General features: G+C 40.3%; 1 protein-coding gene across 3 annotated transcripts; it reads left to right on the top strand.

Moving 5' to 3' along the window:
* The first annotated feature begins 3839 nt into the window (after positions 1 to 3839).
* On the top strand, positions 3840 to 14475 carry LOC148675854 (uncharacterized). Of its 3 annotated transcripts, none has more exons than XM_088649132.1 (14): positions 3840 to 4083; positions 4615 to 4790; positions 4988 to 5610; positions 5778 to 5842; positions 6757 to 6839; positions 7324 to 7352; positions 8774 to 8811; positions 9498 to 9556; positions 10007 to 10049; positions 10684 to 10739; positions 10853 to 10928; positions 11190 to 11333; positions 11907 to 11978; positions 12189 to 14475. In XM_088649132.1, exons 1-14 carry the CDS (start codon positions 3906 to 3908, stop codon positions 12302 to 12304), a joined length of 1758 nt encoding a protein of 585 aa, XP_088505258.1. In that variant the 5' UTR covers positions 3840 to 3905; the 3' UTR covers positions 12305 to 14475. The 3 variants fall into 3 exon arrangements, with proteins under 3 accessions (XP_088505258.1, XP_088505249.1, XP_088505268.1); XM_088649123.1 differs by having other exon boundaries at positions 3841 to 4083; positions 10681 to 10739; XM_088649142.1 differs by lacking the exon at positions 4615 to 4790 and having other exon boundaries at positions 3857 to 4083; positions 10681 to 10739.
* The last annotated feature ends 111 nt before the right edge of the window (positions 14476 to 14586 follow it).

Raw genomic sequence — 14586 nt, 5'->3', positions numbered from 1 at the left:
GTTGGTATTGCACAAAGGGGATGAAGTACAGGCGTTTTTCAAATTCAAAGAGCTTTATTGAGGCAACTGGCATGACCTTTAATTCCAGCGTTGCCAAAGCAGATACAATTAGCACAGCATTTACATTTACAGTACAAACATATTATTATTGGGCTTTTGCAAACATTACATAAAACATTTAATATTAAGAGACAAGTTTAGTCTCCAGTTCCTCAGGCTGTGACAAAAGTCACATACTGGTATGTTAAGTTGGCACCATTCAGCCAACAGCACTGCACATCGTCGTTGGGGGTTGTCTTCTTACGAGCGAGTCTAAGCAGAAAAGAAATCGAAACTTAAAGGTGCAAAAAGTAAAAGCACGACGCCTTAATTCATTGATTGGCTTGCTGCGTCTCTTGAGGAGTTAAATCACAAGCCTGTGAAACTGTTAAAATGGAACATAATTTGTTTTGTGCATATTGTCGCTCATCAAAAGAAACAAAAAAATCTGGATCGCTGCTTAAAAAAGGATCATGTTGTTGCTCATAAGAACTGCTTGGCAAGTACATAACGTTGACTTAGACAAGTGGGAAATAAATCAATACGCCCACAGAGATCAGAGACGAAGTCACATTCGAAGCTAAGGCTGAGACATTACTTCTAATTTAAAACTACATTATTGAGATAAATGCTTTGTAAAAAAAATAATTAAGGTTTTATAGATATATAAGTTACGGAGATAAAAATACAGATTAGTGTTCCGCGTTTTCTGTGTTTATTTTACAACAACATATACTCCTTTAAAATGCCATTAGTCGTCACAGCCACTTACTGATCAGAAGTATTGTAGCGCTTGCCTCTTCCCTTCGATGGAGCTGTAAAGGAGCTCACGGTCAAAATGCTTTCCGTTGTTGCTGCTTTCGTGATGCTTAATAATAATAATAATAATAATAATAATAATAATAAATATTAATTGCTTACACTTATAGAGCGCTTTTATGGACAATACACTCAATGCGCTTTACAGGTGATGGGGATCCCCTTCACCACGACAATGTGCAGCCCCACCTGGATGATGGGACAGGACACTCAGCTATTAGTGGGGAGGAGAACAGAGTGATGAAGCCAGTTCATGGATGGGGAGTCCATGATTGGTAAAGACCAATGGGAAATTTGGCTTTGACACTGGGGTAACACCCCTACTCCTCTAAAAAAATGCCCTGGGTTTTTTAATGTAACTATGGAGAGTCAGGACCCTGGTTGTACGTCTCATCCGAAGGACGGCGCCCCTTTCACAGTATCGAGTCTCATTCGTACTGGAGCGCATTGCTGCCACCTAGGGGAAAAAATCCTCGCCCTTATCTCTAAATCTCTAATTTTAAGATTTCATTGTGACTAAACCCCAGTCGAAAGTAAATCCGTACAAATTCTGCAGTGCTGGACGTGGACGCCAGCCATGTTCACGGTAGCTTTCAGATCCGTAACAGGTTGTTCATACAATGAAGTAATTATTGCTATCTCGATAAGGGGGGCGATTTTTGTTTTTCCCTTGGTAGTAACACTGCGCTTTCATACAGTCGCTATACTGGGGCATTAGGACCCACACAGACTGTAGTTTGAGCAGGGGACCCCCTGCTGGTCCATTAACACCTCTTCTAGCAGCAACATTAGTTTTTCCCAGGAGGTCTCCCATCCAGGTACTGACCAGACTCACAGCTGCTGAGCTTCGGTAGGTTGCCAGTTGTGAGTGGCAGGGTGATACAGCTGCTGGGTTTATGATTTGGGAGTCATTACACCATGTCTAGATCAACAGTGGTCCAAGTGTGATTGTCTGAGCAGGAGTGTGTAGTCACTACAAAACTCCTCTTGTAGTGAGTGATGGCATGAAGTCTGCACAATGCTAGATTGATGAGGGTCTGGAACATGGCATGCTGATCTTCATGTGGGCTCATTCTCACACGATAGCAGTGACATTACAGTTATGCACTGAATTCCTTACTTACCAGACCTGAGCTCTAATGAGCATTTGTGGGATGAAATAAGATTATGTACAATCAACACACATGCTCGCCCCGAGTCTAAGAGAGGCATGGATCAGAATCCTATTAGACAGCATCTCCAACCTGGTGCAAAGAATGCTTTTTACAGATATGCAACTTGTATCACTTCCAGCAGTGACCAATACTAGCCTCTGATTTTCACAGAAAAAGCCTCTGTTGATCAATATTGTTAATTAATTGTAATCAGCGCAATGACCCATGTCTTGTCAGTCGAATAGACTGTCTGAAGATGCTACAAAAAACATTATTGTTCTGACAATAACTGCACATTTATTACTGTTTCAAGTGATTTTTATTTCTTTTGATGCTCTGTATATAATTATTTAAACTTCAAAATAAAATCAAAAGTGAAACTAAATTGTACGTTAAATGCTGTGGTCTGTGTGGGTCCTAATTTATACTGTACATAATTTTTCTAGACATTCCATTCATTGCTCTTCTATGATTCATCTGCAGTGAATAAGAACACCCTGAATACGACAGGCAGTGCTAATGCTAATGGCAGTGCTTGAGTCCCAAAAATAGAACCAGGTTTGAGTCTGAGCTGGGGCACCTTCTGGGTGGAGTTTGCATGTTATCCCACGTCTCTGTGGTTTTTCTCTAGGTACTTTGGTTTCCGTCCATATCCAAAACATGCTGGCTCAGTGAATTGGTATCCCTCAATTGTCCCTGTGCATCTGTGCCCAGTGCTGGGACTGCTGTCCTGTCCAGGGTGTTGTCCTGCCTTGTACATATACCATGTGCTTCTGGGATAGTTTCTGGGTGGCCTGACCCTTACCAGGAGTAAGCAGGTCTCTGATAATTGCCTCAATTAAAAATGCCTAATGCTATATATTACACCCAAGATATTTTGTTTTGTTTTAAAGTAGATGATTCGTCCATATCACGTGGCCATGTGAACTTTGAGGAGGTTCGTCCTCCTTATGTAAATGAAGACGAAAATGATGATGATAAAAGAGGTTTAACAAAAGTATGGGTTTTATTTCTTCACACTAAGATGACCCGTAGTAAACGAATCAGGTGAACAAATTGTCCCCAGTTTGCTCACAGGGAAAATAAAAGTCTCTGTCTTGTGGCGGATGTAAAAGAATATTCTGACAGTTTTGGATCAATTTTGATTTTCCATAGTAGGAAACCATCCCTGCTTTCAAATTTATAAACGGTTGAAAATAAAAACTTGGCACCGCAAGGATTTTTTCAAGTGCTTCGTTTATTTTATTTTTATTGATATTTTCATCTTGATAAAATCGAAATTGGGGCGACCTACTAAAGCGTAAATTACTAACCATGTTATTGAATTTACCTTTCTGTTGGCCGGAGGGGTAGTGTTTGCCTAGCAGAAGCCTACTGTCATGTACAGGTTCAATAATTAAAACGTCAGAGGGGGTTTTCAATCTGGGCACTCAGGATTTTTAGCAACATTGCTTTTAAGACTTGCATTTATAAATGAACGATGCTGGAATTTCAATAATTCTGACAAATAATTTCACTTTTCTTTCATTAAAGAGAACAAGAACTTCAGCAACAAAGTGGTAAGCTTTCTTCTCAGTCTTTCAAACGCTGGCGTCACACTACACGACTTTTCCAACGATTTTCAGTCGTAGCCTGCATGTACATAATCGTAAGAAAATCACAGAGAGTTGTAGAAAGTCGCAACCGTCAGTTGTGTAGTGTGACACCCCCAGCGATTTAGTCATACAGTTTTTGACAGCCCTACTCTCGGCAACTGATTTGATTTTGTCGTAGCGAGAGGGGCGGGCTCTTGTGTCTGCGACAGTCGGCAGCCACTGAGCGCTCAACCGGAAGTACAATGCATACAATGCTCAAGAGTAGCTATGCTCATGCTCCTCACAGTGAACTATTACAATGGCGGCTGCAAGGAAAGAAGGAAAGCGGGTGTTTTGGACTCTGCAAATGGAGGAGAGGCTCGTCGACCTTTGGAGCCAGCACAGATGCCTGTTCGATGTTTCGTGCTTGTCGTACCGCGACAGAGTGGAAAAAGAAAGAAGATGGGCCGAGATTGCGGCTGAACTCAACATACCCGGTAAGCACTTGTTCAGTCTACTAGGCTAGCCACAGTAGTTCGCCAAAATTGTCGTCTCGAGATCACGACACCTTTCTTCGTTCACGGGATAAAGAAGTCTTGATTTCGCGATAAAGGGGACAGAACAAATGAAAATGCACGGCCCCTCGGGTCTTTGCAAACCCTTTCACGTTTGCAAATGGTGAAATGTTTGAGAGATGGCATGCGAAAAGCGAATTAGCCAGTGTGATCAGCACGGCATTGGGTGAAGTTGCACTGAAGGGCTTGGTACCGGTTGGTACAAATGAGCAGAGTGATTGGCAAGGAGTCTTACAATGGAAGCGCCATTGGGTTTGATATGTTGTACATAGACATGATTCGTAGGGTTTAAAAGTCATACTACTGGTCATTTCTGAATGTCTCTCCTTGTCTGCGTGTTTATGCTGTTGGAGCATTTGCTCCATCAACGTAGCCTAGACAACGTCCTAATTTGTTTTCCCTCATATAATGGAATGCTGCACGTTTCTAATCTTGGCAATGTTGTGATTGCAGCAGAAGAGGTGAAAATAAGGACTGGGTCTCTACGAACCCAGTACTCCAGACTGCTCAGGCCAAAGCCTATCGGAAGCAGTGGGAAACCACTTACAGCAAAGCAGCGCTGGCTCTTGGACAACATGGAGTTCCTGAGAAAACATGTTGTCCCGCGGTTTAGCAAGAGTAGTCTGAGCGTAAGTACACACTAAAACGTATGACTCTACTTAAGACAGTTTTTTGCCATTGAGCTGATACATCTCACACATTAATGTGTCAGTTGAGAAATGCACGTACAACGGAGGCAATTGGTTTATAAAAATGTAATAGAATTTTGAACATGGCATGTCTTCTGGGATATTTCTGGAAGCTCACATGTATTTCCCCCCCATAGCTTCATCCCGAGCAGGAGGAGCAACTGGACCTGGAGCCTGTGGACAGCAGTGACGACGGCGTCTCGGACGCGTCAGACTGGGCCCCAGGAGACTCACTGCAGTCCGACAACTCTCTCGTCTCGGCAGGGTCCTCCGATTCACCGCCTCCCGACTCGCAACTGTCACCTGGGGGAGGGCAAAGCCCTTCCCCAGTGGTGTCTGATGTAGGCAGGGTCATCAACAAAAAGGCACCAAAAAGGAAGGCTTCTGATGATGACAGGGAGCTGCAAAAGCTTACGATCCTGAAGGAGATGTCGGCCGCTGTGCTGGCTGGACTAAACCAGCCTCGCGACTCTGAGGCATTGTTTGCGCAGCAAATTGCTGCTGAAGTCCGGCAGATCCGAAGCCCCATTTTGAGAATGAGGGCCAAGAAAACAATAATGACCCTCGTATATGAATTTCAAGAGCAAGACCAGAGGGAAGCACAGGCCCCCAGACACACAGACGGATTCTCAGAGTACCACGCCAGCTTTCGGATACCACCAGCGCCAGCACCTGGCCCGGCCCATGGACGATACTTCCACCCACGGCCTCCTCCAGCCTACACAGAAATGCTACACAGCAGTGAGCCAGATGTGTACTTGTGAGATAATGTGCCCATTATATTACACGTGCAGTTACATAATTGCAAACATGAATAATTTCTGTGGTCTTTTAAAACATCACGCCTACTGTAGTAGCATGTTGTAATGCAGTATTTTCATAACCTTTTGTCGTGCAGTTTCTAAAGCAGGATTTCTGTTGTAACAGGAAAGGTGAGAAGAAGCTGAGAAAAGCAGGATCAAGGGAATACAGAAGAATAACAGATTCTGAAGGTAAGTAACACACTGTAAGAATCTACAGCTCAGAGCAAAGTATTACTCTCCCTAAACACTGCTTAAGAGCTGGAGTCCTGTGGGTCTTAATGATCTCTGACAACCATCTTCTGCAAAAGAAAATGCAAGTTTCTTTTACCAGTTGTACAAGCAGTCATTTGCTTCAAAGGAACAGTTAAGTTTTTTTTATTTGCATGTGATTGGATTAGATCTCAGACCTGAGGTGCTAACTGCATGGAGTTTGTATGTTCTCCCCGTGTTTGTGTGGGTTTCCTCTGGGTGCTCCGGTTTCCTCCCACAGTCCAAAGATAAGCCAGTAGGTCATTGGCTTCTGGCAAAATTGGCCCTGGTGTGTCTGTGTGTGTGTGTGTGCCCTGTAATGGACTGGCGTCTGGTCTAGGGTGTATCCTGCCCTGTGCCCATAGCTTGCCAGGATCGACCCCTTCTCCTCCATGACCCTGAATCGGATAAGGCAGAAAGAAAGTGGATGGATTTCATCCGGCTGTTTTTTGAAAAAATCCAGCACATCAGTTTTGACAACATGGCTAAGTAACCTGTTCCCATATTAAACAGAAACACTAATAACAATGATATGTAATGAAGGCAAAATGTGATTTGTTTTTTTTTGGGTGTGACCTGGAATTCCAAGGGCCAGTGTCAGAGTTCCTGCTACAGGTTAGCATTAATTAATATCTTCTGGAGCCACACCAGAGAGGATACCTCCTTTACAATGCCAGACATAGTGTTTGGAAGTGAGCAGTAACCTCAAGATGGGCACTGGTGGTGATACAGTAGAAGACAGCTAGTCGTAACTGCCCTGTTAGCTGTAGCTTCGTGGACATTATATTCCTTAGTTAAAGCCAATTTAAACTTAATAGTAAAAATATAACACATTGATATTTCTGTATTATTAGATGAAAGAGAGTTTACCACTAATTCTGGACAAGAGTTGGTGCAACCAACCAAGGAAAAAGCAACTCCTAGCCCCTATCAAAATGTGAGTCTTTGGTCTCAATTACATTTTTGTTACTATATCTAATCGGTAGATTATACTGTTTTCTATATTGTTTAAACACTTGACTAAGTTAACTTTGTAAGCAGTCATTTCAGTTCTTGAGAAAGAGATGTTAATTCTTTTTATGATGATATGCAGTGTGAATTTTTTATGCTGAAATCCAATATGACCTCAATTTCATTCTTGTTTTTTTGTGAGATTCATATTCATCATTTGGTGTATGTTTGCCCTCTTACGAGAATAAAAAAACAAATAAGAAATTACATATTTTGTATTCCAAGCTAAGAGGAAAACCTTTTTCATTTTATCCTTCTAGAGTTAAAAAGACAAAAATGAATGTAAAAATGTCACTTATCTAATTACAACCATATTCCTTTCCACATGGTACTTCACAGGCTATGAATAGTACATTTCAAAATAAATGTCAGGAAAATCTGATGTTACTTCTGTTCTATTTTTTTCTTAGAAATTAGGTAAAGCTCAAGAAACTGGAAGGTATGTTTTAAACTAACTGTAATTCCATTTTCAGGCTTTTATTCAGTTACATAACCACCTCATTGCAACTTACCTTTTCGAACCCCTCCAATCTGGCTTCTGACAACTTCACAGCACAGAAACTGCCCTGGTCAAAGCCACTAACAGTCTTCAGATAACGTCTGATTCTGGTTCTCTTTCTATCCTCATTATACTTGATCTCAGTGCTGCTTTCGACACTGTTTACCATGATATCTTACTTTCTCGTCTTGAGACTGTGTTTGGAGTTTCTGACACTGCTCTTAAATGGTTCAAGTCTAACTTCACTGATTGCTGTTACTTTGTCTCTCCTGGTGGATTTAGGTCTGAAATTGGATTTGTCAAGTCTGGTGTTCCTCAGGGCTTAATACTGGCCCAACTATTTTCAGGATTAGATGTTTCTGCTTGGTCAGCTTTTAAGATCACATGGCCTCAACTATCATTTCTATGCTGATGATGCTCAAATCTATATCCATACCAAACCTGACACTGATGTGGCTGTCTCTGTTCTCCATTATTGCATCTCTGATATAAAAACATGGATGACTCAAAATTTCCTTCCTCTAAACTGTGACAAGACTGAAGTCATGCTTATTGGCACCTGCCGTCAACTTTGTAGAGCCAATACTGTAACCCTATTTGTGGATGCTACTGTACTTGAACTTCAGTCTAAATTGAAAAACATATGGGGTGACATTTGATTCAGGCTTGTCATTCAACCCTCATGTCCAACATATTGTGAAAACATTACGCTTTCACCTCAGAAATATCGGTAGACTGTGTGCTAGTTATCACTATTACTGAAAATCTGATCAACACGTTTGTCTTCTCTCAAATTGACTACTGTAACGCTCTACTCGCTGGGGTTTCTAAATCAACACTGAACAAACTCCATTATGTTCAAAATTTGGCAGCCAGAATCTAGTGCAAGTGATCACATTACTCCTGGTGTCCTTGCACTGGCTTCCTGTTGAGACTTCAAAATCCTCATGCTCACCTGTAAGGCTCTGCATGGCCTGGCACCTCAGTACCTGTCTGAGCTACTATCTCCCTACTCCGCACCTCGCAACATTCGCTCTTCTAATTCTGGTCTCCTGTCTGTCCCCCAAACCAAGCTACACTCTATGGGTGACAGAGCCTTCTCCTGTTATACCTCAAAGCTCTGAAACTCTATCCCTAAGGATATCGGAGAGTCACCTTCTCTAAACATCCTCAAATCTAGACTAAAACCTTCTTTAGAAGGGCCTTTACTTCACTGATTCTTTTCTTTACTCCTCTGCTCCTACTGTATTCAGTATCCCCATCTACTGTCTCCTCATTCTGTTTTCTTTTAAAATACAAATGCATCATTTTGTGATGTAATATCAGTTCTCTTAACATTACTTTATATTCTCACTCGACAGACAAACAACAGATGATGAACAAGAACCAGCTGTTTCAGGTAAGGTTACATGCCATAACTCTCTGATTAACAAGCAGTGGGTTATCAGTCTTTTTCTAATTTGTACTCTTTTCACTTTCAAACTTGTTTTTCTTTGCAGTTAGGGTCTGGTGTTTAAAATCAGGTCATACATGTTGCACAGACGCATGCATATCAGTTGATGCTCATATCGAACACTTAAGTGTTCTTCACAGACATAACCAGTATTCTCGTAGCATTGCTGTATCTGAATAAAGAAAGTGGAAAGCTCAAAATTAGACCTGGTGTTATGAAATGTCAGTCACAGCGAAGATGTATTACTCTAAATGAAATCCATCTTTCATGCCCTAAAAGATTACACCAAAATGTAACGTGTGTCCAACAGCAAGCTGTCCTCACTAGTCTGTTTACGTCTCTCTCAGGAGATCTTAATCCAGCTAGCAAACTGGCTGACCAGTTAAAAGCTCCATTTATTCCTTACTTTCTAGTGGTGATCAGTTACTTCTCCATTCCTGCAGATGCACTGTAAAGTTAGAGAACTATAATGAACAAGAAAAGAAGGGCTGTCCATCTGCTTGCTCAAGACTGCATGCTCTAAACATGCAGGACCTGTGTCCTATCATTTTTCGGTCATTTGGCATAGAGACATTGGGTTCTATATTGTGTAAATAGACTACGGTGCTAACACAAGAAATCTACTTCAACAGGATATCATACGATGCCCCGTATTGTAGATGGAAGTGTTCGGTCCACCTACAATGGGAAGGTGAGTATGAAAAGCATTTATTGTGCCTTACCCTTTTGTTGAAGCAGTGAATGAATATGAGTGTGCCTGGTCAAGGGTGGCCCATCCTGATTCCAGAGAGTCACTCACACCCCAGCAGGTGTGATGGGTCTCCCTCAGTTCATCTGCTTCAGATAAGTAGAAATGATTGAAAATGAAAATATGCTGTAGCTATCAAGAAGCGCATTGCGATTTAACTGAACACTAAGTTACAATCTTGATTAAAGTGCATGTGTTCCATGTCTATGCAAATGGACAAAATGAGGGTGAGCTACTGTTTAAGACCTGTTACCCTGCAGCCCTCCTGGGCCAGGATAGGTCCTGCCTTTGTTTAACAACTAGGGATGATGGCACACAACATTGAGCTGTGGAAGGAATGTTTTTTTCAAATTTTATTTCAATTTTGTAAATTCTTACCCTTTTTAACTTCAGGATAAGATTGAAAACGGCCTACAAAATAAAGCAGTAGAAAATGGTATGTGCTGCTTTGATTTAATTGTCTTTTAACCAAGTGTTGGTTTGTCCTGTCCGCAGCTAATGTTAACAAAATCTCACTGCATTTACACATGCTGGCTTTTCTTTACTTCTGTGGTGCGGGTGTGTTTTTAACCTTTTAAGAAAATAAAAACAAGTTTTTGTTATGTGAAAATAGAGAACCGATGAAATATTAGAAAAAGTTTTCATAAACTGCACAAATAACCAAACTACTTAAAACTATTTTTTAAAGTTGTTCCACTAAATGTAAAACCTTCGTTACCAATGAAGAAGCTCTGCTCAGAGTTTATTTTAAAGGGAGTTTTATTTCTTAACTGCAAATATCCATTAGGTGGCACTGCTACATTTTTGTTTTTAAATATTTTCATGTTTGTTTCAGAAGAATGGCAAAGGAAAAACACTTTGCCAGTCTAACCTGCTAGTAAATTTTAGTAATAGAGGATTAGTATGCATAAATGTGCACATCATGCTTAATATATTTTCCTTTTTTAATACACTATCTAGGAAAGCTGGTTTATTGTACAATATGATTTTAGTTTTGGATTAAGTCACATCTATATTTTTATTCCAGTATGTATTTTAGTCCAGTTAACACATTACATTCTTTGTAGAAGCAAGTGGAGTGGCCAAGGAGGAGAAAATTGGAGGAAACAACAGAGACAGTGACACAGTAGGTTCCCTTCTTTTTTCCCCACAATGAGTCTCATTACAAAAGGTCTTATTACACTCTGCTTAGATTTTGTTCTTCAGCTGTAAACATTTTCCTTTTGTCTTTTAACACAGACTGATTGCTCTGAATCTCTCCTGTTGCCTGTTCACGTTGTATCAGTTCAAGACGAGAGAGAAACGGCGATTTCAGGTAGTCTTGTTTTCAGAAACAATAACATAAAAATAAAATGTATTATACAGCTAATAAAATTTGCAAACAGTCAACATGAGCATGTTATACGATTCAAAGCACAGGCAGTCTTGTCTCCACATAATGTCATGGTGTGGATGTTTTGATTAGAAAGCAACCAATACTGAAGAACCTGTATTCTAATTAAAATACTGGTATCTTCTGTTACTCTCCTTTTTGTTTTCTTTTTATATTGCTTTATTCAAAATGGGTGGTCTCCAGTTCAGCCTCCTGCTTCAGAGAATCCTGCCACATTCTGGAGAAAATGCAGAGAAGCTGGCTGTGTGGAGCAAATCATGAACAAGTTAACTGCAACCGTGACTGATGTTTCAGAGAGAATAATTGCAGACCGAGCCAGTGATGAAGGTAAGGATAAAGCTTCAAACACTCAGTCTGGACCCACAATCAAAATTGTCATTAGGGTCAGTGCTTCAGTATTTACTACAAGCACCTTTACTTTGGTCTTGAATAAAGACCAAAACTAATCATAATAAAGCCAAATTCTTAAGAAAAACAAGAAAATGAAATAAGGATTTGCCAGGCTACACAATTCAAAGTTTATTTCTCTCCAATAATGTGAAATTTCTCCGTAACCCTAATTTCATGAAGATTTGAGAGTCCTAACATTAGGACAGTAAATGTAAGACATGAACAAAAACAGCACGTGGTGCGTGTACACTTGTGCACAGATTCAGAATCTTTTGCTATATACCACATTCTTAAAAATCCATTTTTTATTTTTTTTTCAAGTCTTGTAATGTGTGCTTGCTGCTGTTCGGTTGATGCCCATTCCATAGTTTTTCTCAGGAAACATCTGCATGAGAGAAAAGGACACTGAAAAGGAGTAGAAAATAACTTGACTGTTAATGAATGTGGCCCTTTGTCTTGAGATGAGAGGACACATTAAGATCGTTTGTTCTTTTGCCTCACTATCCTCAGATTATGCCTTTGCCATGACAGTATTAGAGGCATCTGGAATGTTACCAAATGTTCTTCAAGAAAAGGAAAGAGGTAAGGAGTGTTTGTATGTGTAATAAAGTTTGTTCTACTTTCCTTTTGTATAAACAAAACTCTCATAAAGGGAATTGTTTGAACATTGTTTATAACTAAGATGCTACATTGAGAATAGTACATCATTCTATAAACGTGAGCAAAAAAACATTAGTTGATGTTCAGGTGACAAAGTACTGACTCTTTTGGGATGTTTATTTTTCTTGCCAGAATTGAAGGAGCAACTGGAAAATCTTAAGGAAATAGATGCCCTGAGAAGCTCACAACATGCAATAAATGAACTAAAACAGAGTCATAGTATTAAACAAGAGAGCAATTCATGTTAGATGATTGATGCATACTGAGCACTTCAGTATACTGATGCATACTGATACTGATGCATACACCAACAAGTGGCAGCCCCCTGAAGCTCAGCAGGTGGGAACCTGGTCAGTTCCTGGATGGGAGACCTCCTGGGAAAAACTAAGGTTGCTGCTGGAAGAGGTGTTAGTGGGGCCAGTAGGGGGCGCTTACCCTGCAGTATATGTGGGTCCTAATGCCGCAGTATAGTGAGGGGGACACTATACTGTAAAAAGGCGCTGTCGTGCGGATGAGACAAACTGAGGTCCTGACTCTGTGTGGTCATTAAAAATCCCAGGGTGTTTCTCTAAAAGAGTAGGGGTGTTACCCCGGTTTCATAGCCAAATTTCCCCCTGGCCTTTACAGTCAGGGCCTCCTATTAATCCCCAACTATGAACTGGCTTCATCACTCTTTTCTCCTCCCCACTGAGAGCTGGTGTGTGGTGAGAGTACTATCACATCATCACTACACATTGGTGGTGGTGGTGGAGGTGAGTCCCCATTACCTGTAAAGCACTTTGAGTGGAGCATCCAGAAAAGTGCTCTGTAAGTGTAAAGATTTTGTATTATTCTGAGCTGAGTAAGCTTATTCAGATGGCCTCAAAAATATTTACTGGGTTAGGGTTAGCATCTGTCTATGTTCTGTACATACTGTTATATATTGTAGATATATACTCTAAGATTATATGTAAGATCTACAAGAGCCAATTATGGTTCAATCTTAAAACCAAGATGTATTTTTCTCCAAATATAGTTTTAGAAATTCTTCTGTGCTGTGCATTCAATGTCAATTTTATTTTACATCCTCAGAACCACTCGCCCAAAAGGAGATGTATCTCAGGAAGTTTTCACTATTGACCTTAAACGTAGTGTAATTCATACCTCAATGAAATTGAAACAGATAACAGAATATGCATAATGTGTTTTGCTTAGAAAAAATCTAAAAAACATTGCTGTCTGGATACTACGGCACAAAGCAATGTCATGACACAAGGGTCGTACTTATTCATACTTCTGTTGCTTTCAATTAGGTCCAATAAATCAATCTATAATATTCAGATTTTTGGAAGTGCAATAAAACCATCCTGAAATATATAGAGCCTCCAAAGTTTTCCTATTGTAAAATATAGTCTACGTAATGATCATGATCATAAGGTCAAAGATGTCACCAAAAGACTGCAGACCAAGAATCAACAACAAAAAAAACACATTCCACCATTTTCTGCTCTGTTGCCCTAGTGACAATCCATCCCATCCAGGAAGAGGATGCAGGTGTGTCTTGGCACAGTGGGCTATAAGGAAACTGTGAATCCAGATGTAATTTGATGTTGTGGAAATAAAATCAGAATGGCAAAAGGAACCATGTCATATAAAATAATAAAATAGCTCTGGATCCTCTCCGTAACATTATAGTGTGTGTAAAGAAGGTGAAGCTCATCTTTAGAAAACGTTCATACCCGCTGTGGAATCTAGTAGGGGTCTGTTGTTATCTGAAGTGGATTAGTATCTACAGGACACTTGGTGAGAGTTCATGGGATTAAAAAGTCCAACCCATACCAGGCCATTTTGATCAAATAGTTGGTTTCCTCTGCCAGGAAGCTCAGTATTGGCTGAAAACAGACATTCCAGCACGACATGATCCACAGCATGCTTGCAAACAGCAGGAGTGGTCAGGTTCACTCAAAGTAAATGGTCTGGAATGGCCATCAACCCATCCCACATGATGGCTCGAACTCTAGAAGGCAGCTCACACGCAGAACCCAAAGGCTCTAAAGGAACTGAAACCGTTTTGCCTGAAAGAACGCTCATTCTTGCTCTGAATGCCAGAGCCTCGTACTGTAGCATACCGCAGTAGGCACCTAGCCTGTACAATCCCTGCACAGTTGCAAAAATAAGCTTGCTTGCAAAATACGAACTGCAGGGGTGTAAATAAATATGACTGTTGCATTTTCTGGACATCATTTATAACAATTATGACTTTGTTCTATGCATTGCTTTATACTGTAGTACTCAAATATTGTACACATACAGTATATTTTTATTGAAATCTACATTTACATTACCTGCCATACCATAGTAGCCTCTGAAAAGCAATGTATTGTAACTTGCATGTAAGTTTGCAGTTTTTGTATCACATAAAGCCAGTTTATTTTGATAATGACATTTTTAAAAGTGTTTTGTGTATCTGCTATATTAGTGTGGTTTAATCTCAGAGTGTTGTATAATAAAAGGGAGAAAGTGCTCCACAGGTCTGATGCAGTAACACAGT

This window comes from Lepisosteus platostomus, chromosome 2 (genome assembly GCF_059453375.1).
Source record: "Lepisosteus platostomus isolate fLepPlt1 chromosome 2, fLepPlt1.hap1, whole genome shotgun sequence".
In the NCBI taxonomy this organism is placed as follows: domain Eukaryota; kingdom Metazoa; phylum Chordata; class Actinopteri; order Semionotiformes; family Lepisosteidae; genus Lepisosteus; species Lepisosteus platostomus.
Note: the sequence above shows the minus strand (reverse complement) of the source record. Positions and strands in the feature narration are given on the sequence as shown.

Coding starts and splice junctions, on each gene's coding strand:
- LOC148675854 (XM_088649123.1), top strand. CDS start 3,906: ATGGCGGCTGCAAGGAAAGAAGGAAAGCGGGTGTTTTGGACTCTGCAA. Junction 5,611..5,777: donor AGTGAGCCAGATGTGTACTT/GTGAGATAATGT, acceptor CTGTTGTAACAG/GAAAGGTGAGAAGAAGCTGA. Junction 10,740..10,852: donor ACAACAGAGACAGTGACACA/GTAGGTTCCCTT, acceptor CTTTTAACACAG/ACTGATTGCTCTGAATCTCT.